Raw genomic sequence first — 26,129 nt, forward strand, 5'->3', positions numbered from 1 at the left:
ACTGCAACCTCCCCGGGTTCCACAGAGTGCTGCACGTTTCCCACAAACCTTAAAGGCTGATTTGGATGATGGAAAGTGTTTTTGCAGGCTCGACTTTGTTACAGTGTGTAGATGATTTGCGTCTCTGCTCCCCGGCTCGTGCCTCTTCACACGAAGACAGCACCCCCCTGGGAAAACTTCTGGTTTTAAAATGCCCATAAAGTCTCCAAAGAAAAACTACAGTTTGCTCAAACTCAGCTTAGGTATTTAGCTCACCTGTTCACAGAACAAGGCCCACATCTGGATCCAGGCACTCTCCGAGGCACCCACAATCTCTCACAACTGAAATCTAAGAGCCAATTACAAGGCTTTCTTGGACTGGCTGTCTACTCTCAAAACTGAATTCCAAACTTCTCTCTTAAGGCTCAGCTCAATGCAGGCTTTCAGACACCTGGGCAATATCTGAAAAAGTAAAAAAAAAAAAAATAGTCGTTACTTCAAGAGCAACATTAGCGTTAGCCCAAAGGGATCTTGATGAAAGGTTTAGGGAGAAAACATACGATTTCATGGTGCTGTACCCATGGTCCTGTACCCTCATGGCTCATCAAATTATACCCTTTAACTTGAGGCTTTGTTATATGTAAATTATACCTCATTAAAGAGAGTTTCAAAACATAACATACTAGAAGCAAATGTTGCAAAGTTCCTTTCAAATCCTGAAGTGCATGGGTGATATGAGTCTGTCTGCCCGTGTCTCAAAAATCCCAAATAATAAGACATTCAAAAAATTAATAACAGCAGAGTAAGCGGATCCTGAGCGCACCCTGTCCCATGTGTTCAGCTACATAATATCCACATCCAAGTCCATGAGCCAGAGAGCGATGCAAAGACTGGCAGAAGACACTCCACACCTAAATAGAGAGAAGCTGCACCAGAAAGGTTAGGAAGGTCAGAAAGGTGGAGGCTGGCTGCCTGCAGAATGGGCAGAGAAAGTGAGCCCTCACCCCAGGGAGCTCACCCGGTGAAGACTAATCTCCATCACATTTGGCATGAAACCCCAGAGGGGCTGAATGCCCTTGAGTTGAGATCCTGGAGCTTTGGAGGTCAGCTGACCCAGCACTGGGTGACCCAGGAGGATGAGGGCTAGCCGGGTCCCTGCCTGTGTAGAGAGGCAGTGTCAACGTGGCATTTTACACAATGCCGAGGCAACAGGGACAGATGTATTCATGCTGATTCCTGAGTGTGTTGGAGGACTGACTTCTCCAACAATGAGGGAGCTCACAGGCACCATTCTTCTCCCCCAGCCTCCCAGAATAAGCATAGAAGCACCCACCAGAGGCTGAGGCTGCACAGACACTTGCTACCTAACCCGTTAGCAGTGCGCCAGTCCCAAGGGTTCACTGGGGGACTCACCACACCAAGCCTGCTGGTCTCAGGGCAAACATTCTTAAAACCACAAGGGCACCCTGTCCGACAGGCTGCATGCATAGCTGTCACAGCACGCTGCGTACATCTGCACCTCACCCAGCTGTACATATCCGGGCACCCTCATCTGTCTCACCCAGCCACATGTCCCCAGGCACAGACATGCTCTGTGCATATCCTCACGCCCCTAGCTTCCACCGCTGGTCCACAGCCCCCAGCCACCAAAGGACATCGGGAAATCTGGCATAGGACTAGTGGCCCTGTGCCATTTTGCTAACACTCCTGCCCTGTGCCCAAGTTACCCAGCCGGCATACCACCCCACAGCTGGCCTGCCTGGGTCCCACTGACACCCCTGAGTGTAAGCACAGCCCACAACAGGCACGCAGTCAGTGCAGACCCCTGCAGTGAAAGGAAAAGTAACCCAGACACAACAGCAGGCAGTGAGCGATACCCACGCGATATCCTCCTGAAGGTCCAGGTCCTATAAATGGAGACGTGCACTGCTCAGGACTCCGCGACCTCTCTTTCACACCGTCGTTAATTTCAAGATCAGAAGGCACAGCTGACTTTCTTAACACAGAGAAACAGACCCAGAGAGACACACAAAACGGACACACAGAGATGTTTATCCACAAGGAAAGACCTAGTCAACGTCACAGCGAGAGATCTAAGCCAAAGAGATGAAGTAACATACCTGATACGGAATTGAAAGCAATGATCATAAGGATTCTCACTGGAGTTGTGAAATGAGTAGAAGAGTGAGACCCCTGACATAGAGATAAGAAATAACACAGTACACATCGAGGACACGATAAAGGAGAAACACGCTAGCTGGAATGAACAGAGGGATGGAAGAAGCAGCCGAACAAACCAGTGACCTCGAACACTGAGTGTTGGAAATGAATCACACTGAACCAAGGAGAGCACAGGATTCTGCCACGTGAGATGAGACTAAGGGAACTCAGTGACTACAGGAGAGATAATAATATTCATATTGTAGGACTCCCAGAAGGAAGAGAATTTGGGTCCGAAAATTTATTTGAGGAAATAATAGCTGAAAACGTCCCTAATTGTGTAAGGGTTAAATTGTACTGTAGGGCTAACGCTTAGCTTGAAAGATAACAACTTTGTTCTGACCCTGAAGGTCAAAAGATAACAACCTTGCTTTTACTCTTATAAATCATACTTCATACTCTTGTGAATCAGGCTTTACCAATGAAGGAAACAAAACCTCAAAAAGAGCATCAGAGACAAGGGCAAGGAGATCCACTGGTTGCAACTTAGCGGCAGAAAGTCTAAAATAATCAACTCATTTGATAACTGTTTCTGACTCATCTGGCAACTGTTTCTAACTCATCTGGGAACTGTTTCTCTGTTCTGTTCCCAGATAACGATAAAATGATGTGATCGGCTTTAACAACTCTGTATCCCGGCTGTTCGGGGCCACGCTCTTGACAAGATTGTTGTTCCCGATCGGTCGGCCACACTTTTAACAAGAGTGTTGGTCCCGATCGGTCAGCCACACTCTTGTGAAGAGTGTTGGTCCCGATCGGTCAGCCTTGCCTCTCACTGTAATAAACTTTGTTGCAACTGTCACTGGTGCCCGTAGCATTCTGTTTCAGGAGTCGTGTGGATGCAACATTTGGTGCGTTGGCCGGGAAAGTTGAAGGTCTGAAACAGGGCCCTTTCTGCGGATTGCTCCGCCGACCCCTGGGAAGAAGCTCGGGATTGGGAGAGACATTCCCTTACCGGACTGTGATATCAGCATGTTTTCAGACGGCAGTAATTTTGTATTTCAAGGGCAAAAGTATGCCAGTGCTGCAGTGATGACAGACCATGAAGTTTTATGGCAACAGACCCTTCCCCCAGAAACTTCAGCCCAGCACACAGAGCTCATCGCACTAACAAAAGCCCTAAAACTTGGAAGAAACAAGTCAAAAGTGCCTTGGAGCTACCGATCTTGACAGAGCCCTTGCTTCCACCGGAGCCCAGTTACACTCCTAAAGATTTGGAGTGAATTTCAAGAAAAGGGGGAAGTAAGATGCCGGGACAAAAGTGGTTTCAGGAGCCTGAAGGTAAGATACTCTTCCCCGTGGCACTCGGGTGGCGGGAGTGCTGGAGAAAAGAGAGACGCTCTCCTGCTCCAGGAGCCTGTAAATCCGGGACCATTTCAGACCTGAACCCACAAAATCCTTGGAGGAAGACAATGGCTTTCTTGGTTGAATTGGATGAAAGCTGTGAATGGAACATCCCTGCCCATCTGCCGAGCTTTTCATGACTCTAGGACACAGGTGGCTCAAATGGACAATCCCGCAGAGTTAAACCTGTGTTCGGTTTGGGGTTATGGGTTGCCCTCAGTTCCCAGGGCAGCAGAGGCACTATCTGTCTGTCTGTGCCCCATCTCCTTCCTCTACCCCTTTGTCACCAAGAAGCAAGGAAAGAAAATCTCTGTGAAAGTTATAATGCTTCTAAGACTGTTGATGAGATGTGTGACTGCTTAAAGTAGATAAAGCTTGTGATTCCCACCCTCCTGTGACATCAACATGCAGCCGCTGGTGATGAGGGAAGGAAGGAATCCAAGTTCACATACAGGCTGGGTTGCATAGGTCGCTGGAGGGAATGCCCACGTTGTGCCCAGGCCAGCCCAATATGGCTGCGTGTTCAGAGCTGCACGCCTGTGGCTGGCTGACGGTGGGCGTCCTAACTCCACTGCTAGGCACCGTCACCTACTCCCCATGGCTGTCCATGCCTCTACGCCAAGCCACCGAGGGCACTTTGTCTCGGGAGAGAAGGAGACGCTAAGCCTGGCAGGAAAAGTGTGTAATTTAGAGAAGGAACCAGAAAGTAGGAGACAGGTGTGTTGAAAGTAGAAAAAGAAAGATGTTGGACAAGAAAAGGGGCAATATGGAGGCCGGGTCTAATGTACCGGTGCTGGGAAATCTTAAGTGGGCTGGGCTTCCGGCTCTAGGTAAGAACCAGGAAGGCTGGATAACCGAAGGTGCCATGGCTGGTGCTTAAATTTTCTGGGTTTATATAATGGTAAGTGTGGGGGACTCATGGGGGACTTTGTAAATGTGGACACAGGGATCAAGGACAAAAACTGGCTCAGAGTTTATTCTCTTAGTCCCCCTGGCTCATATCACTGCTCACCGCCATAGCTGGGCCACTGCTATTGTTATTTCTCGGGTTAACTATTGGCCCATGCATTATCAATCGATGAGTACAGTTGTCAAAAGGCGAGTTGAGAAAATAAAAATTAGGATTAGGTCCAACTATGTCCCCTTAGTTCCTAATGATGAATCAAGGGATTGATTCACTGACAAGAAAAGGGGGAAATGTAAGGGTTACATTGTACTGTAGGGCTAACGCTTGGCTTGAAAGATAACAACTTTGTTCTGACCCTGAAGGTCAAAAGATAACAACCTTGCTTTTACTCTTATAAATCATACTTCATACACTTGTGAATCAGGCTTTACCAATGAAGGAAACAAAACCTCAAAAAGAGCATCAGAGACAAGGTCAAGGAGATCCACTGGTTGAAACTTAGGGGCAGAAAGTCTAAAATAATCAACTCATTCGATAACTGTTTCTGACTCATCTGGCAACTGTTTCCCTGTTCTGTTCCCAGATAACGATAAAATGATGTGATCGGCTTTAAAAACTCTGTATCCCGGCTGTTCGGGGCCACGCTCTTGACAAGAGTGTTGGTCCCGATCTCTCGGCCACACTCTCGTCAAGAGTGTTGGTCCTGATCGGTCAACCTTGCCTCTCATTGTAATAAACTTTGTTGCAACTGTCACTGGTGCCCGTAGCATTCTGTTTCAGGAGTCGTGTGGATGCAACAATTGGGCGAGGGAAACAAACATCCACATCCAGGAGACTAGAGAACTCCCATCAACATCAACAAAATCAGGCCAACACACAAACATATTGTAACCAAACTTGCAAATTACAGTGACAGTAAAGAAAAACTCTTACAAGCAGCAAGACAAAAGACCTTAACTCAGAAGGGAAGACCCATAAGGCGAGCTACCCGATTTCTGAACAGAGACTCGACAAGCCAGAAGCTAGCGACATCGCATATTCAAAGTGCTGAATGGAAAAATTAGCAGCCAACAATATTCTATCCAGCAAGGCTATCCTTCAGAATGGAAGGAGACACAGACTTTCCCAAACAAAAACTAAAGGAGTTTGTACCACTAAACCCGTCCTGCAAGAAATGTTAAGAGGGATTCTTCGAGTGGAAAGGACAGACCAACAGTGACGGTTTAGAGACAGAAGACACAAATCAAGTAAAAAATGAATATGTCTGCAAAAAAAATCAGTTAAGGAACTCAGAGAAATTGATTTGAATTGTAATAACCTCTACCAAAAACCTAGGGAGGAGAAAATAATGGGTGCGAAGGTAAATGACCATCAACTTAATATGAACTGCCAAATGCAGAAGAGGTTATATAAACACCTGACAGTGACCATATGATAAATATGCTAAGAATAGAGATAAGGAAATCAAACTATATCACTAAGAAAATAAGCAAAACATGAAAGAAAGGCAAGAAAGGATCAGAGAAAATCATTAGAAACCACAGCCAAACAGGCAGTAAAATGGCAATACGTATGTACGTATCGATCATGACTTTGAAGGTGAATGGAGTGAATGCTCCAATCTAGAGACGTACGGTGTAAGAACGGATGAAAAAACAAAACCGATTTGTATGCCTATAAGTGACCCACTTTACACCTCAAGAATGATAGTGAGAGGATAGAGAAACATTGCACACATTAATGTCCAATGAAACCTGGAGTAGCAACACTTGTATCAGAAAAAAATACACTTAAAAAAAGTACGTAACAAGAGACAGAGGAGGACACTATATAACAGTAAAGGGTACAATCCAAAAAGAAGATATAACAAGTGTAAATGTATCCCACAATTGGGTGGGATTTATTCCCAAGCTGCAAAGGTGGTTCAATATTTGCATATCAACCAATGTGACACAATACATCAACAGGAGAAAGGAGAAGGACCACACGATCGGGGCACCTTGGTGGCTCAATCCTTTAACAGTCTGGCAACAGCTCAGGTCATGACTTCATAATTCGTGAGTTCAAGTCGCGTGTCAGACTCTGTGCTGAAGGCTCAGAGCCAAGAGCCTCCTTCGAATTCTGGGTCTCCCTCTCTCTCTGCCCCTCCCCTGCTTACACTCTGTCTCTCTCAAGATTAATAAGCTTGAAAAGAAAAGAACCATGCGGTCATTTCAATACACGCAGAAAGGAGCATTTGACAAAGTACAACATCCACTCAGGATTATAACCCCCTAAACTAGGTTTACAGGAAACATACATCAACTTAATAAAGGTTATCTATGAAAACCCTGCAGTTATAATCCACCTCAATGGGGAAAATCTGAGAGGTTTTCCTGTAAGGCAGGAAGAAGACAAGGATGTTTACTCTTACCACTTTTAATAAATTACTGGAAGTCCTAGCCACAGCCAGCAGACAAACGAAATGGAACTAAACTGAAATAAATAAAATAAAATAAAATAAAATAAAATAAAATAAAATAAATAAATTAAATAAAATAAATTAAATACATTAAATAAATAAATAAATAAAATAAATAAAATAAAATAAACAAATAAAATAAATAACATAAAATAAAATAAAACACAACTCCAAATCTGGAGGAAGTGAAACTTTCACACTTTGCAGATTACATGACACTGTATATAGAAAATCCTAAAGAGTCCACCCAATCACTGCTAGAATTGGTAAATGAATTTAGCAATGTCACAGGATACAAATCACTGTAGAGAAATCTGTTGTATTTGGAGAAAACAGTACTGAAGCAGTTGAAATAGAAATTAAGAAAACAGTCCTATTTACACTTGTACACCAAATAATAAGATGTCTATGAATAAATGTAACCAAAGTGGTGAGTGACCTATACTCTGAAAAGTATAAAACAGTGATGAAATTCAAGATGACACAAAGACATAGAAGGACATTCCATACTCTTGGGTCGGAAGTACAAACATAGTGAAAATGTCTATACTTCCCAAAGCAATGGACACAATTAATGCAATTTCCATCAAAATACCAACAACATTTTTCACAGGACTAGAACAGTCCTAAAATGTGTATGGAACCACAAAAGACCCCAATCTTCAGAGTGAACAACCTTTATATGAAGTGGTAATTATGGATGGCGTTATGCCTCTGGATCTTCTGCTCCACAACACGGTAACTCTGGCCTAAGCATTTGAACAAACATTAGATATATCCCAACCAGGGATCATTCTACAAAAGACATCCTACAAACGTACCCTCAAAACTTTGCAGATTATGTAAAATATGGAAAAATCTAAAAATCGTCATGGCCAAGTGGAGCCTAAGGAGACAGGATGACTCTAATGTGCCAGCTGGGATGAGTCTGGGACAGAAGAGGTTCAAACCGAAGCAATCTGAACACAAATATAAACTTTAGTTAATACTACCATATCTCTTCGGGATACTGATTGCGATCATGTACCAACTCATACGACATCCATAGTCAGAAAACAGTCTGTTGTATGTAGAGACTCAATAATACGTTTCCCATTTTTCTGGTAGCTAGAAACCCATCACGAATGAAAAGATTATTAGTAATCATGGTTTTATGTTTGCAACACATGATATTATATGACTAGTTCTAATATTAGTTACTAGTGATGGCCATGTACCTATTCTTGTTGTTCTTACTATTGTTTAATTGAAATAATAGCATTCACGGTAGAGAAAACTGAATGCATGACAAACACTTCATAGAAACATCTACTTGCATACTTTAAGATAATAATGTATGTATATACCACTCTATTATGTGGTAGGTAAATTAAGTGTTTTTCTGATCTTCAACGAGCATGTCATTGAAAGGCTTTCCATAAAGGTGGTTATCCTGGATAATGAATGATACTAGATTTTACAGGATATACTTCACTTCATGCCTGAACACTGTCAAAACTAAAAATGTACACACGGCCAGAGGAATCATTGTGACTGGCTCACTGATTGTAAGGTATCCTTGGTTGAATATTTTCACACATATTTTTTATCAGGAATACAAGAGAATCAAATGTTTCCAAATCAAAGAGATATTCAAAGACTGGAAGAACAATAGGGAATTCGAGGGGTTTCAGAAGGATAAGATGTGACCATGAAGTGGCAGTCACAGGCAAGCAGCTTTTTCTGGTCCACTTTGACAGGTTTGCATGAGGGTATGTGACCTGCCAAGGGTAGGTCCTGGAAGTACCAGAGGGAAAGACAACGCTTTAGGGAGAGGTGACTTGGAAAGGGTGCTTCTGTGCCTAAATGATGGCTCAGCAACCTCGCTGGGGGTCGGTCCCTGGGTGAAAGACCTCGAAAGGCCAACAGTAACCTAGACTCACAAAGATCTTAGTAACATAGATCAAAGTACCTTAGAGCCACAAAGATCTTAGAGCCACAGAGTTGATCTTCCTCTATGATTAGGAGATAGTTACAGTGTCACAGGATACGATCATCGGGCCGGCAGTAGATGGCTAAAATATTATTTAGGGCTACACATGTAATAAAAAATGCATACATAAAATTGGGCTTTGGAATGTTAAGAAAAATCACAGGCCCACCATGGAGTTACTTATGCTAAGGTCCCATGTCACTAAACCTAATTTCATTCCTGTAGGAATGTAACCTTTAACCAGTCAGCAAAGAATTTCCTAGCCAGTGCTGGAAGTACATCTCATAGATCCTTGCCATTCCCCTCAGAGAGGCAGTCTTGCCTAAATAAGGTATTCCATGCCCCTAATTTTTTAAAGTTTATTAATTTTGACAGAGAGAGAAAGAGAGCACACGCAAGGGAGGGGCAGGACAAGAGGGAAAGAGACAATCCCATGACCAAGAGGTCATGATCTGATCCAAGATCAAGAGTCAGACACTTAACAAGCCATCCAGGCACCCCGAGAATGTGGACTTGCAAAGGTTAGAAGCCTTGGCTGGGACACAGCCCTGAGGGCACTGGCCTACTCGTGAAGAGAAGGCAGCCATCAACCTGCAGGCAGATGGCATGGAAACAGTGATCTGGACAAAGCCTGGTGCACACAGTGGGGAGATTATACACTCATCGTGGAGACCATCCCTGAGAAGCAGTGTTCACAATGAGGCGACAAAGAGCTAGGACAGACGAGCTGCGTGGTGCCATTTCCATGCTCTGCCCCCTGCCCCCCAGCATAAACACAGAGCCGTCTGCTGGAAACAAGGCAGTTCCCACACTGGCTGCCTAAGCTGCTTACACCAACCCCACCTTCCTGTGCTCTGGCGAGACTGGCCTTCTAGGTCATTCAAGGTTGCCTCAGTCCCAGCGGAGCTGGCCCCTTCCCCAGAAGACCAGGTGAAGCCCATGACCACACCACCTCTCTTGACCAAAGAGTTGTGCAGGCCTTCACTTCTAGGAGCAGCCGTTTCAAGTCCATTTAGCAAGCAGATCAGAGCAGACCTAGATCAGACTCACCACATTCTGGCCAGGGACCCTACCTTTCCCATACAACTGCCCTGAAGGATAGTGCAGCCAGAACACAAAATAGGGCACGCAACACACGCCACAGACACTCCGTGAAGTGTCAGGCCCTGGACAGTGGATGACCTCCTCTTCATAAAACCATTCAACTCACAGGCAGGTAACACAATGAGCTTTGGTAACACAGAGATGGCAAATACTCAACCAAAATTCCAAGACAAGAGGAAGGCATCCGAAATGAAAGAACAAGATAAGGTCATGGGCAGAAAAATGGAGGGAACACTTCCAAACTCATTCTATGAGGCCAGCATGGCCTTGAGTCCAAGCTGGACAAAGACCCCACTAAAAAGGAAAAACTACAGACCAATTTCCCTGATGACCATGGATGCAAAAACTCTCAACACAAAGTGGCAAACTGGATCCGACAATACAGAAAAAGAATTATTCAGCACAATGAGGTGGATTTTATTCCTGGGATGCACAACCGATTCAATATCCACAAATCAACTGATGTGATATATCACGTTGATAAAAGAAAGGATAACAACCACATGAGCCTCTCCATAGATGCAGAATAAACATTTGACAAAATGCAGCAGCATCCTTTCTTGATGAAAAAAAAAACCCTCATGAAACGAGGGATGGAAGGATCGTGCCTCAATATGAGAATGTCCAGATACGAAAGTCCCACAGCTAATAACATCTTCAATGGGGAAAACGTGAGAGCTTTCCCCCTAAGGGCAGGAACACGACAGGGATGTCCATTCTCAGCACTGTTATTCACCATTCTGTTGGAAGTCCCAGCCTCAGCAATGAGACGACAGAAAGTAATACACACTGTCCAAGTTGGCAAGGAGGGTTCAAGCTTTCCCCCTCACAGATATGATGCTCTCCGTGGAAAATCCAAACGACTCCACCAAAAAATTTCTAGGACTGATACAGGAATTCAGGAAAGTCTCAGAATATAAAATCAATATGCAGAAGTTGATTGCATTTCGATTCACCAGTAATGAATCAACAGAAAGAAAATTAAGGAATTGATCTCACTTACAACCGCACTGAAAAGCATAAAATACCCAGGGATAAATCTAACCAAAGAGGTAAAAGATCAGTACATTAAAACAATAGAGGGGCGCCTGGTTGGCTCAGTCGGTTAAGTGCCCACTTCGGTTCAGGACATGATCCCGCCTTTGTGGGTTTGAGTCCTGTGACGGGCTCTGTGCTGACAGCTTGGAGCCTGGAGCCTGCTTCAGATTCCGTGTCTCCCTCTCTCTACCTCTCCCCTGCTCATGGGCTCTTGCTCGCTCCCTCACTCTCTTCAAAATAAATAAACACTAAAAAAATTAAAAGAACAAACCATACAACATCTATGAAAGAAGGTGAAGAAGTCACAAAGAAATAGAAAAACATCCCATGCTCATGGATTAGAAGAACAAATATGGTGAAAATGTCAATACTACCCAAAGCAATGGACAAATTCAATGTAATTCCTATCAAAATAACACCAGCATTCTTCCAGAGCTAGAACAAACAATCCTAAAATCTGTATGGAACCAGAAAAGACCCCAAAGAGCCAAAGTAATGTTGAAAAAGAAAAAAACAAAACTGGAGACATTACAATTCTGGACTTTACGGTGCATCAGAAAGCCGCAATCATCAAGACAGTATGGGACGAGCACAAAAACAGACACATCGATCAAAGGAACAGAATAGGGAACCCAGAAATGGACCCTCAAAATTATGGCCGAGTCATCTTTGACCAAACAGGAAAGAATATCCAAAGGAAAAAAAAGAGTCTCTTCAGCACATGGTACTGGGGAAAATGGACAGTGAGAAGAATGAACCTGGACTATGTTCTTAAACCTCTGGGTCTCTCTGTCTGTCTGTCTGTCTGTCTCTCTCTCTCTCTCTCTCTCTCTGACTCCCTGTCTCTCTCACACACACACCTCAAAACGGATGAAAGATCTAAGTGTAAGACAGGAGACCATCAAAATCCTAGAGGAGAAAAAGGGCAACCTACCTCTTTGATCCTGACTGCAGCAACGTATTGCTTGTCAAGACTCCAGAAACAAGGGCAATAAAAACAGAAATGAACTATTGAGACCTCAAGATAAAAAGCTTCTGCACAGCAGAGGACACAATCAACAAAACCAAAAGGAAACTGAATGGAATGGGAGAAGATATTTGCAGGTGACCTATCAGATAAAGGGTTACTATCCAAAATCTATAAAGAACATATCACACTCAACACCCAAAAACCAAATAACCCCGTGAAGAAATGGGCAAAAGTCATGAAGAGACACTTTAACAAAGATGACATCCAGATTGGTCATACGTGAAAAGATGCTCAACCTCATTCGTCATAAGTGAAATACCAATCAAAACCACAATGAGATATCCCCTCACACCTATCAGAATGGCTAAAATTAACATCTCAGGAAACGACAGGTGTTGGCAAGGATGCAGAGAAAGGGAACGCTTTTGCAACGCTGGTGGGAATGCAAAGTGGTGTAGCCATTCTGGAAAAGAGTATGGAGATTCGTTACAAAAAACAGTAAGAGAACTACACTACGACCCAGCAATTGCACTACAAGGCATTTATCCAAAGGATACACTAACGCTGACTCGAAGAGGCACATGCACTCCAATGTTTATAGCAGCATTATCAACAACAGCTAAATTATGCAAAGAGCCCAAATGACCACTGAGAGATGAATGGATAAAGAAGATGTGGTATATTCATACAGTGGACTATTACTCGGCGATCAAAAAGAGTGGAATCTTGCTATTTGCAACACGGTGGATGGAACCAGACTGTATTATGCTAACCATAATAGGTCAGAGAAAGACACACATCATATGATTTCTCTCGTGTGTGGAATTTAAAACACTGATGAACATAGTGAAAAGAGAGCAAAAATAAGATACAAACAGGGAGGGAGTCAAACGATAAGAGACTGTTAAATAGAGGGAAGCAGCTCAGGACTCCAGGAAGGTTTCTGAATAGGGGTATGGGCTAAATAGGTGATGGGCACTCGGGCGGGGGGAGCTCTTGGGATGAGTACTGGATATATATTTTGTAATTGATGGATCACTAAATTCTAATCCTGAAACTGTATTCCACTACAAGGTAACTAACTTGGGCTTAAATGTTAACAAAGAAGAAATATAGAAATAAGTAAAGACATGTACTACCAGCCAAAAGAAAAGAATATTTAAATCAGACTCTTGGAGTGAAAATGAAAGACCAAACGTGTTACAGACAAGAAAGGATCAGAGAAAACATCAAGAAACAATGACAAAACAACTAGTAGAATGTCACTAAATATATACCTATCAGTAATTACTCCGAATGTCAATCGACTACATGCTCCAATCAAAAGACAAGGATAGGGTAAACAAACAAAAAAAATAAATAAAGAAACAAAACCAAAAAGACACAAGGCATAACTAGATGCTGCCTACCAAGCCTTATTTGGACGTATGTCACCTGCACATTTATTTTTTTTTTTTGTAATTTTTTTTTCAACGTTTTTTATTTATTTTTGGGACAGAGAGAGACAGAGCATGAACGGGGGAGGGGCAGAGAGAGAGGGAGACACAGAATCGGAAACAGGCTCCAGGCTCCGAGCCATCAGCCCAGAGCCCGACGCGGGGCTCGAACTCACGGACCGCGAGATCGTGACCTGGCTGAAGTCGGACGCTCAACCGACTGCGCCACCCAGGCGCCTCACCTGCACATTTAAAAGGAGGGAATGAAAAAACATTTATCATGAAAACAATGTCAAAAGAAAGCCAGTAGCAAAACTTGTATTAGGCAAAATAAACTTTAAAACCGAGAGTGTAGTTTGGTACCCTTTGGGTCAATACCTAGTAGTAAAATTGCATGCACCCAGTATTTATAGCAGCATTATCAACAGTAGCCAAACTATGGAGAAAGCCCAAGTAACCATCAACTGGTGAAGGTATAGGGAACTTGTGGGGTGTGTGTGTGTGTGTGTGTGTGTGCATGTATACACATATGTACTCACGTGTATGCTCATATATACATACATATATACATACATATATACATACGTATATACAAGGAAATGTAACTCAGCTTCAAAAAGAATGAAATCCTGCTACTTGCAACGATGTGGATGGACCTCGAATGTATTATGCCAAGTGAAATATGCCAATCAGTGAAAGACACATATATGATTTCACTCGTGTGGAATTTAAGAAACAAAACAGATGAAAACATGGGAAGGGGGCAGGAAAAGAGAAGAGTGGTGACAAAGCACATGAGTCTCTTAACCGTAGAGAAGAAGAGTGAGGGTTGATAGAGGGAGATGTGTCGGCGCTGGGCTAGATGGCGGACGAGTATTGAGGAGAGCACTTGTTGTCATGAGTACTGGGTGTCGTATGTAAGGGATGAATCACTGGGTTCTACTCCCGAAACAGAGAGTGCGCTATATGTCAACTAAGACTTATATTAAAAAAATAAATAAAGCTGTAACAAGAGATGAAGACAGACACTATCTCATGCTCAAGGGGACAGCCAAACAAGAAGATCCAATGCTTGTAAATTTTGATGCGCCCACTATGCAATCACCAATATATAAAACACTTGACAAAACCATAAAGGAATTTATAATAATATAACGATAATAGAGGACTTTAACACATCAGTCACATCAATGGACAGAACCTGTAAACAGAAAATCAACAAGGAAACAATGGCTTTGAATGACACACTGGACCAGATGCGTTTAACAGATAATATTCAGAACACTCCATACTAAAATGGCAGAGTACATATTCTTTTCAAGCGCCCATGGGGCATTCTCCAGAAATGATCACATTCTACGTCACAAATCACACCTCAACAGGTACCCAAAGACAGAGCTCAGACCAAGCATCTTTTCTGACCACAAAGCTAGGAAACTTGAAGTCAACCACACTCATACACACACACTTACACCCCCCCCCCCCCACACACACACACAAAGGGGGAAAGGCCACAAATCAAGGGAGGTTAAATAACATGCTACGAAATGAATGGGTCAAACAGGAAATCAATGAGAAAATACACTGAAACAAATGAAAATGAAAATAAGCTGGTAAAAATCTTTGGAATGCGGCAAAAGCAGTCTACAATGGAAGTATATAGCAATACAAGCCTACCTTAAAGAGCAAGAAAAATCTCAAACACTCTTAACTTACAACTAAAGGAATGAGAAGAACAGCAGAAGGAAGGAAATAATAGAGATTTTTTTTTTTACTTTTTTTTTTTTTTAATCATCCCTTCAGTTTTAGAAACTGCGAGGTAATGCTTTATAATGCTTTCTGGAGGTTAGTTTTTTTTTTTTTTTCCCAATATATGAAGTTCATTTTTCAAATTGGTTTCCATACAACACCCAGTGCTCATCCCAAAAGGTGCCCTCCTCAATACCCATCACCCACCCTCCCCTCCCTCCCACCCCCCATCAACCCTCAGTTTTTAAGAGTCTCTTATGCTTTGGCTCTCTTCCCCCTCTAACCTCTTTTTTTTTTCCTTTCCCTCCCCCATGGGTTTCTGTTAAGTTTCTCAGGATCCACACAAGAGTGAAAACCTATGGTATCTGTCTTTCTCTGTATGGCTTATTTCACTTAGCATCACACACTCCAGTTCCATCCATGTTGCTACAAAGGGCCATATTTCATTCTTTCTCATTGCCACGTGGTACTCCACTGTGTAAATAAACCACAATTTCTTTATCCATTCATCGGTTGATGGACATTTAGGCTCTTTCCATAATTTGGCTATTGTTGAGAGTGCTGCTGTAAACTTTGGGGTACAAGGGTCCCTATGCATCAGTACTCCTGTATCCCTTGGGTAGATTCCTAGCAGTGCTATTGCTGGGTCATAAGGTAGGTCTATTTTTCATTTTTTGAGGAACCTCCACACTGTTTTCCAGAGGGGCTGCACCAGTTTGCATTCCCACCAACAGTGCAAGAGGGTTCCCGTTTCTCCACATCCTCGCCAGCATCCATAGTCTCCTGATTTGTTCATTTTGGCCACTCTGACTGGCGTGAGGCGATATCTGAGTGTGGTTGGAAATACTAGACATTAAGGCAGAAATAAGGGATATACAAACCAAAAAGACACTAGACCAAATCAATGAAACCAGGGGCTGGTTCCTTGAAAACAGTAATCAACATGAAAACCTCCTAGGCAGAGTTTTCACAAAGAAGAAGGAAAGGACTCAAATAAAATCACCAATAAGAAAGGAGAAACAACAGTCAACACCACAAAAATACAGTTAGAAGATAATATTATGACCTATATGCAACAAATTGGACACTCTGAGAAAAATGGACAAATTCCTAGAAACACAAGAACTACCAAAACTGAAACAGGAAGATACATAAAATCTGAAAACAGAAAGAAATCAAAGCAGTAAGAAAAAAAAAATCTCCCCCAACACAAGAGTTCAGGGCCAGAGGGCTTCCCTGATGAATTCTACCATCCGTTTAAGGAAGAGGTAATATGTATTCTCCTCGAACTATTACAAAAAGTAAAAAAGAAGGAAAACTTACAAATTCACCTTATGAGGCCATCATCACCCTCATACCAACACCAGATAAAACCTCCACCAAAACCGAAAACTTCCGGGGCTCCTGTGTGGCTCGGTAGGTTTACTGTCCAACTCTTCATTTTGGATTAGGACATTATCTTGCGGTGCGTGGGTTCGAGTCCCACATTGGACCATGCACTGACAGTGTGGGGCATGGCCAGGATTCTCTCTCTCCCTGTCTCTCTGCCCCTCCCTCACTCTTATGTACTCTATCTAAGGAAAGAAAGAAACATTAAAAACATGTTAAAAAATTTTAAATAAAACTGCAGACCAAAAGCCTGATGAGTATGTATGCACAAATTCTCATTAAAATACCTGCAAATTAAAGTCAACAATACATGAATAGAATCATTTACCATAATCAAGTGGGATATATTCCTGGGCTGCAAGGGTGGTTCCACATTCACAGATCAATCAACATGATGCACCACAGGAATAGAAGGATAAGAACAATATGATGCTTTCAACAGATGCAGGAAAACCATCTGACAAAATGTCACATCCATTCATGATAAAAACCCTCAGCAAAGTACATGGAGACTCAACCTACCTGCAAATCATAAAGGTCATCTAGGAAAAACCCACAACTCGTCTCATCCTCAATGGGGAAAAACTGAAAGCGTTTCCTCCAAGGTCAGGGACAAGCCAGGGATGACCCCTCTCACCACTATTTTTCCACATAGTACAGGAAGTCCTAGCCACAGCAATCAGACAAAAAGAGAAACGAGGCATCCAAATTGGCCAGGAAGAAGCAGAACTTTCGCTGTTTGGAACTGACATGATGCTCTCTATAAAAAACAGGAAAGACTCCAATGAAAATTGCTGGGATTGATATACGAATTCGACAAATCACAATATACAGAAATCAATGTACAGAATTCTATTCCATTTCTGTAGACGAATAATGAATTAACAGAAAGAGAAAGTAAGGGATCCATCCCATTGACAGGTGCACCAAATACCCCAAGATACCTAGAATGAACCTAACCAAAGAGGTGAAAGATCTGTACTCTAAAGGCTGTGAAACATTGATGAAAGAAAAGGAAGAGGACACAAAGGAAAGGAAAAAGATTTCACCGTCATGGATGGGAAGCAGAAAATACTGTTAGAATGTCTACACTCCTCAAAACAATCTGCATATGTACTGAAATCCCTTTCACACTAACAGAAACATTTGTCACAGAACTACAACAAATAATCCCAAAATTTGTATGGAACGACAAAGACCCCAAACAGCAAAAACAAAATTGAAGAAGAAAACTAAAGCTGGAGGCATCACAATTCCAGACTTCAGGTTGTATTAAAAAGCTGTACTGAGATGAGCAGTATGGTCCTGGCAAAAAACAACATCAACGACGACAACAACATCAACAACAACGACAACAACAACAACAACACAGACGCAGAGATCAATAGAACGGAAACGCAGAAATGAACTCACACCTATATGGTCAATTAATTCTCAACACAGCAGGAAAGCATATCCAATGGAAAAAAAAAGATAGTCTGGGGACACGTGGGTGGCTGCAAAGCGTGTGATTGTGGGTTCAGCTCAGGTCATGATCTCAGGGCAGTGCAGAGCATGTGTGGGATTGTCAGTCCCCATTTCTCTCTGCCCCTCTTCTGCATTCTCTCTGTCTCTCAAAAATAAATACATAAACTTAAAGAAAATCTCCTCAACATATGGTTTTGGAAAAACTAGACAGCAACCTGCAAAACAAAACAAGACCAACAACGGACCACCTTCTTACAACATACACAAAAGTAAATCCAACATGGATAAAGACCTATGTGTGAAACCTGAAACCAGAAAAATCCCAGAGGATAATTAACACAGGAAGTATCTTATTTGACATTGGCTGTACAAACGTCTTTGTAGATATATCTCCTGAGTGGAGGGAAACACAAGCAAAAATAATGGGACTTCGTAAAAATAAAAAGCTTCTGTCACCAAGGAAATAATCAACAAAACTGAAACACCTACAGAATACTATTTGCAAACGACATCTGATGAAGGGTTAGTGTCCAAAACAAATAAAGTCATACAGCACCCAAAAAAGGAGAAATCCGATTAAAAATGGGCAGAAGACACGAATGGACATTTTCCCAAGGAAGACATACACATGACCAAAGCCATGTGAAAAGATGCTCAACAATACTGATCTTCAGGAAAATACAATTCAAAAGTACAACGAGATAACACATCACATCCGTCAGAATGACTAAAATCAATGAAGGATGAAACAGCAGGTGTTGCCAAGGATATGAGGAAAGAGAAACCCTCTTGCACTGTGGGTAGGAATGCAAACTGGTGCAGCCACACTGGAAAACATCACGGACATTCACCAAAAAAAAAAAAAAAAAAAAAAGGAAATGGAACTACCTTACGATCCAGCAATTTCACCACGAGGTATTTCCACAAAGAATACAAAATTAATCCTTCAAAGGGATACATGCACCCTGATGTTTACAGCAGCATTTTCTACAACAGCCAAATTACGGAAACTTCCCAAGCATCCATCAACTGATGAATAAGTTCACATGTAGTATATGGAATGTGATATTATTTAGCCGTAAAAACAGGAAAGCTTGTCATTTGCCACGAGGTGCAGTAGCGACAGAATGTTATCCTGGGTGAAAAATGCCTGTCAGAGAAAGACAAATACCAGGTGATTTCACTAACACGTGGAAATAAAACAAAACAAAGGGGGGGGGGTGAAGGACACAGTGACAAACAAACAGATTCTTCACTGGGAAACAAACTGAGGGCTTCCACAGCGAGGTGGGGAATGGGTGAAACAGCTGCTGGGGATTACGAAGTGCACCTGGGATGAGCACCAGGTGACGCGTGCAAGGGTTACTCTATATTGCACACCGGAAACTATTCCACTGGGTCTTCACTCACTGGAATTTAAATTGAAAGAAAACATAAGGTTAATGAAACCTACCTACCAGGTTTTCTGTAGTTTTCAATCACTTCACTAGGTTGGAAAAATAACCACAAAATTTTAAAAAAGCATGTATGATGTGGGGGACAGTTGTGCCCTTACCTCCGTCTCTGGTTCCAGCAGGACGCAGAAACTGGGTCCCAGCTCATTCTTCTAGAAGGTCGTGAGAGGAGCATTTCATGTATTCACGTCCTAACGGAATGCAGCTCCCGTGCTTCTCAACTTCTGTCAGGGTTTCTTCCCGGAAACGAGCCTGAATCTGGAACCAACCATCGACTGCATCGATGAGGTGATGTCGTGGGACCCCGCAATCCACGAGTCCTTCAGTAAAATATGTCTTGTTCAAATACTGTCCGGGAAGGGGAGGAATGAAACACGGGAACAGCCCAGAAAATGCAAGGGCCTGTGCTGCCCAGCAACCAGCTTGCCCAGGGAAGCCACCCAGCGTCCCCTCCCCAGCACTCAGTACAACAAGGCAGCGGCTCAGGAGATGCCAAGTTGCTGCAAACCTCCCAAGGTCTCCCCTGGGGTGGGCGGCAGAACGCGCTGGAAAGGCAGCTCTGCTCTCTGTCCTGAGGCAGCGGCAGAGGCCCTGAGTCTTCTGGGAGCAACAGCGACCCTTCCTGCTCTGAGGTGTCCTGGGTCAGAAAAGCCGATGGTGCGCCCTCTGCTGGCCATCACTGCCCAGGCAGAGGAACCCGCCCCTCCGGGTCTGTGGTGCTCGAGCTCTCTCTGCTGGTCATCATGGGAATTCCTGCAATGTTGAAGGCCCTGGGGGCTCAGCTGAGGGACCGAAGGTACTCTGGGCAACCCAGCCTGTTCTCCGCATTGGGAAGGGTCTTAGTGACAGGGCCCGGGACACAAAGAAATCTTTTCCTTCTCCTTTCTTGTAAGTGAAGAATGAAACCGAATTTATTAACGTAATGACATCATTTGTAATGCTTTAAGCAATGTTCCCAGAAAAATAGACCACCAAATCACACATGCTGAACAAGAGGTAATGGTGTTGACCACCTAAGTGTCTAGGTTAGATAAAGAATGGTCACCTTTGAGAGAGAGACACCGGCTTCCAGCTATGGAATGAATGAGCCTAGGGATACAAGGGACAGCCAATGGAAGAGAGTCAATCCTGTAATAATATTGTTGCATGCTTTCACAGGATAGCTACATTTGTGCTTAAGGACAACATAATTTATAGACATATGGAAGGACTACAATGTATGCCTAAAACGAATACAACAAATGTGTGAAGAATATTTCAATTAAAAGTCGACATCATTTATGCTATCTTTAATTTCTCTTTCTTTGCCAATAAGCTCTCATTCCTGGGGCGCTTGGGTGGCTTACTTGGCTAAGCTCCGCATTCCACTCAGGTCATGATCTTGCAGCCCATCAGTTTGAGCCCCGCGTCAGGCTCTGTCCTGACAGCTCAGAGCCTGGAGCCTGCCTCAGATTCAGTATCTCCCACTCTCTCCCCCATCCGCAGCTCGGGCTCTCTCATAAAAGGAAAAAAAAAGAAACATTAAAAATAAAAAGTCATTCCTAATTTAGAATCTGTGAAATTCCATCTATACCAGATTCTCTAACATGACCATCTTGATGTTTAGAGCTTATCTGAAAAGTCACTAATAATATCTGATGACACATATGTGACAAGGTCAGAATGCAACTTACAGGGAGCTTCACATCTGTTGTGAATTTACGACATGCATCCGTGGCTTATATTTCCAATGAAATGTGCTTTAGGGATGCGGATGGATGAAATCATGTCCATCAGTCATGTAGGTCAATTTTCTACAGGACCATCATGCCTTCAATTAGGAATTGCCATCTCTTCAAAATGAAAAGAAAGCTGGGAAAAGGAATTGTCTTTGAAGGACGTAAGAGAAGACTATGGTGTTTTAAAGGGTTCACCTACCGGGGCGCCTGGGTGGCGCAGTCGGTTAAGCGTCCGACTTCAGCCAGGTCACGATCTCGCGGTCCGTGAGTTCGAGCCCCGCGTCAGGCTCTGGGCTGATGGCTCGGAGCCTGGAGCCTGTTTCCGATTCTGTGTCTCCCTCTCTCTCTGCCCCTCCCCCGTTCATGCTCTGTCTCTCTCTGTCCCAAAAATAAATAAAAAACATTAAAAAAAAATTTAAAAAAAAAAAAATAAAGGGTTCACCTACCTTCTGGAATCCTCAGATTGGTTGTGGACAGGAGGATAGCAACCCACGATTTGGATGCACACCGCTCGTTCCAGAGGGAGAATATGGACATTCTTGTCATACACTTTTTATCAATATCAGCAGTTCAACTCTGCCAGGTCCAGACTGCCGGACCTGGGGGCAACATGATGCCTCATGCCTGGGTTCAGAACATGAGGAACGCCAGCTGGTGGCGGGAGGGGGGAAATCCCACAGGGCCTGGGGCAGTGAGGCAGATGACCCCGGGACACCTCCCCACAGGGTAGGCTCTGGAGCTTACCTGCCAAAGAGCAGCACACTCTCCCTGAAGACATCCTTCTCCATGACAGAACATAACGCTGGGCCCCGCAATTCCAGGAGAGGTGACAGATGCCCATCTTTTCAATTGCAATGGCCTCTGCAGAGCTTGGCCCCAGGGATGTTGGAGTCTTAGAGTCATGAAACTATGATGCCCATGATACCAGCCCTTTCTGCCCCAACACTCAGAGCCACTTCACACATCCCCTCTCCCCTGGCCCATCTCGCCCTGTCCACGTACCTGGACCAGGTCTCCACTTTTCTCTTTGTACTTCCTCTTTGTTTATGTTTCTCTCTAACCAACCTCTCTGTGTTTCTTCCTTTCACTCTCTCGGTCTTGCCCCATTCCCCTATCACTCATCCAGTTTCTCTCCCCTTACCTGTCTCTTTGTCCACCTCTCCCCAGGCTTCAGGCTATCTGCTCTGTGCATGCAGCCCTGTCCAGGAGTACAGGACACTCCTGTCTCTCTCTCTCTCTCTCTCTCGTCATGTTTTGTCCCAGGCCCTGATCACAATGGAGGAGAATCCCCCATACAGCAGCTGCTCATATTGACATTTGCTAAAGCAAGGCTGGCAGCATGTGAACAGCCAGACGTTTACCCTTGGTAGCCCAGCCAGGACAGGAGGGCTGGAGGGCTGGATGGAGGGCTGGCTGCTTCCCTAAGCTGGAAGGAAAAAGGGGCTCACAGGGTTCAGGGTCCCTGATGTAGATTGGATTCGCTGATGTAGAAGGAGCCGTATGCTTACACCCAACTCTCCTGGGTGGTGTCAAAGGAACCTATCTTAGACCATGGACCTCTGCCCTCCCCATGCCTCAATACGGCATCAGAGGGAGCTTTAGGGGACACCGTGTGACTCGCCACAAAAATTGCATCATTTGTTCCCTTGGAGGCCACCTGGATGGGTGCTATTGGTGGCAGCTGGGAAGGTGGGCTGTGAAGCCAGGTTTGTCCACTCAGGATGGGGCGGAGTCCAGGGGATGGGGACCCTGTGCCATGTGCAGGGGTCCGTCCTTGGCCCTGACGGCCGGGCCAACGCTTGGGAAGAGACGTGACTGCACTGGTCGGAAGCGGGGCAGGGTGGGTGGACAGCGCCACGGGCTGGTGGGTGGACAGCGCCAGGGTGGACAGGCTCTGCGGCCTCTGGTGCTCAGACGTGTCGTGAGAAGCGCAGTCAGCCGGGGGTGGGCGGCCAGGGTGGGAGTCTGGCCTCCCGGGTGTGTGATGGGGAACCAGCTCCCCACCCCCCTGAACACACTCTGCTGATGCTCGGCGGCCTTCTCAGAGGAGCAAAAGCCTCCCTCCTTCTGGAAGCGCCCCAAGTAGGAACGGTGGCCGGGGCGGGGCGTCCTGGGCCCTGGGAGTCCGCCTGTCCTGGGGGAGAAGGTCAGCCCGCTGCGTCACCACATGCCTGAGGCCTGGGGACCCGTGCTCCGAGCTGGGGGTGAGGAGGGGTGCCTCCCCGGCCTCCGGGGGTGTAGGAGCCTGCCTTGGGGCGTGCGGGGATCTTCCTCTGCTGGAGACACTGGCGGGGGCCAGTCCGCGTGGCTGAGGGCGGCCGAGTCTCAGGTGGGACGTGGGCCGGGGACGGCGTATCCAGGTGGCAGCCGCCCCCGGCCTCGGCCTGACACCCGGCTGCCTTTCTTTCCCATCCTCCACCACCCCCCCCACCCCGGCCAAGTGGATCACTGCCCAAGCCGCCCGCCCACTTCCTGTGACCAAAACATAAAGGATCTCGGGGGCCCCCAGAGCAGAGACCCGTGGAGCCTGGCAAGGTAGGGGCGCTGTCCCCTCTCACACAGCTGCAGAGGCCCCTGGCCCCCTCCGGCCCTGAGCTGTCCCTCCGTGCCCTCTCTCTTCGCAGATGCTGTGGCTGTTGCTTCTGACCCCCTTCTTCTCGGGGACCTGCGTCGTGGGGAGCCCAGGTGAGTCCTGACCCCACGGGAGTCCTCCCTTCCCAGAGGCTCCTGTAACCTTGTCTCCAGTTCCAGTCGCTTGGGGGCCTTGGAGCTGCCTGTCTGTGCCCTCAGGGGAGGCTTGGTGGGGACTGGGCTCCGCCCGGGCCCCGAGGCCTGGCCTCCCTCCCCCCTCATGTTGTTCCCAGCCTCCCTCCCCCCTCCTGTTGCTTCCCAGCCTCCCTCCCTGGAAACGAGCTGGTGGGCATCGTCGGGGGCCAGAGTGCCCCCCAGGGGAAGTGGCCGTGGCAGGTCAGCCTGAAAGTCTACAATTATAACTGGGCCTCCTGGGTGCACATCTGCGGGGGCTCCCTCATCCACCCCCAGTGGGTGCTGACCGCCGCCCACTGCATCTTCCGGTGAGTCCGCTAGCTGCCATCCAGCTCTGGGTGAATCAGGAGGTGTGGGAATCCGGGCTCCAGGCGGGGTGGAGGGAGCCGCCCTCGAAGGACCCGCCTCCGTGGCTTCTTTGCAACCCCAGGAAGGACGCCGACCCGGCAGCCTACCGCATCCATGCCGGGGACGTGTACCTCTACGGGGGGAGGACGCTGCTGAATGTGACCCGCGTCATCGTCCACCCCGACTACATCAACGCCCAACTGGGTGCGGACGTGGCCCTGCTCCAGCTGTCACACTCTGTGAAATGCACGGCTAACGTCAGGCCTGTCAAGCTCCCGTCGGCCCTGCTTGAAGTCACCCCAGAGGACGAGTGCTGGGTGACCGGCTGGGGCACCGTCTTGGTGCACCGTGTGTACGGGGTGGGGGTTGGGAGGGGTTCGGGGCCACGAGAGGCATTTCCAGACCTGGCCACACAGAGAAGTCCTGGCGGGTGGGCGGCTGCAGGTTCTGTAAAGGAATCGCCTTCCGACACCCTCCCCCACCCACCCCGTGTGCGCCCCAATCGGGAGATCCGACCCCAGAGGCTGGAGGGTCCCTGAAGCACAACTGAGCTCGGGACCCAACACTGTGACGAGGAAATTCATATTCTTAGTTTTTCTCCATCTTATAGGAAGATATTGGGCGGACGGGCAGAAACCCTCACCCCCCCCCCCCCATTTTCTATCCGGTCCTTCCAACTAAAGGCAGAATCCACCCCCCGGGTCTTAGGAATTTAGAGGGAGATGGGAACCCTGCACCCTGGGGACCCCACGGTAGCGATCCGGGCAGGAACGCAGGCTCGCGGCCGACAGCGGGGGCCACGCTCCAGCCTCCGGTCACGTCTGTCCCCCAGAGTCGCTGCCTCCGCCCTACCGACTGCAGCAGGTGGCGGTGAGCGTGGTGGAGAACGCCGTCTGTGACCAGCAGTACCACAACGCCACCAGCCACCGCTTGGCGGGCAGGAAGATCATCCAGGACGACATGCTGTGTGCGGGGACCGAGGGCCGGGACTCCTGCCAGGTGAGTCCCAGCCCATCCCGGCCCCCACCCCGCGCTGGAGGCCAGCCGGGGCTCAGTGCTCTCTCTCCTTCCTCAGGGCGACTCTGGAGGCCCTCTGGTCTGCAACACGACGGGTGCTTGGCACTTGGTGGGAGTGGTCAGCTGGGGTGACAGCTGTGCCGTGAGAAACCGTCCCGGGGTCTACGCTCGCGTCCAGACGTACGTGCCCTGGATCACGCAGCAAATCGGGAGGGGCCTCTGACCAGGGCCTGCTGGCCGTCCGCCTGGCTGGGTGCGGAGGAGCGACGCCTTCCTCCCCCCAGAGCCTGCTGCTTCAGCCTCTGCGCCCCCGTCCCTGGCCTGGGCTCCGCCTTTGCTTCTGGCCTCCTCAGTGTCCGGGACTTCCGTGACTGCTGGGGGAAGGAGCAAGAAGATGCCAGGGGGCAGGCGGGAAGTCCCTGGGGCCCAGGGTGCCTCGCTGTGCTGTCTGTCAAATTAAAGAGCTTGAGGAATGACCAGAGTGCGGTCAGTCTCAGTGGAGTGGGCTCTCCGTGGGAGCGTGTCGGCCAGCCCAGCCCCGAGGTACAGGGGGCCGCGCTGGGGCTGGTGTCCTACCAGGCTTGGCAAGCGAGAGTGAGGTTCTCAGGGTTGGCTCCACTCTGCGGCCACAGCCGCCAGCTCTGTCCTGCACCGGAGGCCACCACGTGGTTCCAACCTTGCATCCATTCCTCCTTCCATGCCCCATCTTTCCAACCATCCATCTGTCCATCCCACTTCTCTTGTAAGGCAAGGTCTGTTCTGGGAATTAACCAGTTGCCACACAAAAGTG

The 26,129-nt window shown here is 46.4% G+C and overlaps 1 protein-coding gene and 1 long non-coding RNA gene across 3 annotated transcripts; one reads left to right on the forward strand and one right to left on the reverse strand.

Moving 5' to 3' along the window:
- Positions 1 to 311: 311 nt before the first annotated feature.
- On the reverse strand, positions 312 to 22,420 carry LOC131501433 (uncharacterized). 2 transcript variants are annotated; one of them, XR_009256788.1, is made up of 4 exons: positions 21,953 to 22,420; positions 21,651 to 21,807; positions 19,592 to 19,838; positions 312 to 441 (listed from the first exon to the last, which is right to left on the reverse strand). It is a non-coding gene; the product is annotated as an uncharacterized LOC131501433 (long non-coding RNA). The 2 variants fall into 2 exon arrangements; XR_009256787.1 differs by having other exon boundaries at positions 21,651 to 22,420.
- A 1,315-nt stretch (positions 22,421 to 23,735) lies between these two features.
- Positions 23,736 to 25,815, forward strand: LOC131501431 (serine protease 29-like). The gene is made up of 5 exons (XM_058711550.1): positions 23,736 to 23,893; positions 24,102 to 24,282; positions 24,405 to 24,670; positions 25,155 to 25,321; positions 25,398 to 25,815. The coding sequence occupies exons 1-5, from the start codon at positions 23,833 to 23,835 to the stop codon at positions 25,560 to 25,562; spliced, it is 840 nt and encodes a 279-aa protein (XP_058567533.1). The 5' UTR covers positions 23,736 to 23,832; the 3' UTR covers positions 25,563 to 25,815.
- The last annotated feature ends 314 nt before the right edge of the window (positions 25,816 to 26,129 follow it).

The sequence above is a fragment of the Neofelis nebulosa genome, chromosome 18, assembly GCF_028018385.1.
Source record: "Neofelis nebulosa isolate mNeoNeb1 chromosome 18, mNeoNeb1.pri, whole genome shotgun sequence".
NCBI lineage: Eukaryota > Metazoa > Chordata > Mammalia > Carnivora > Felidae > Neofelis > Neofelis nebulosa.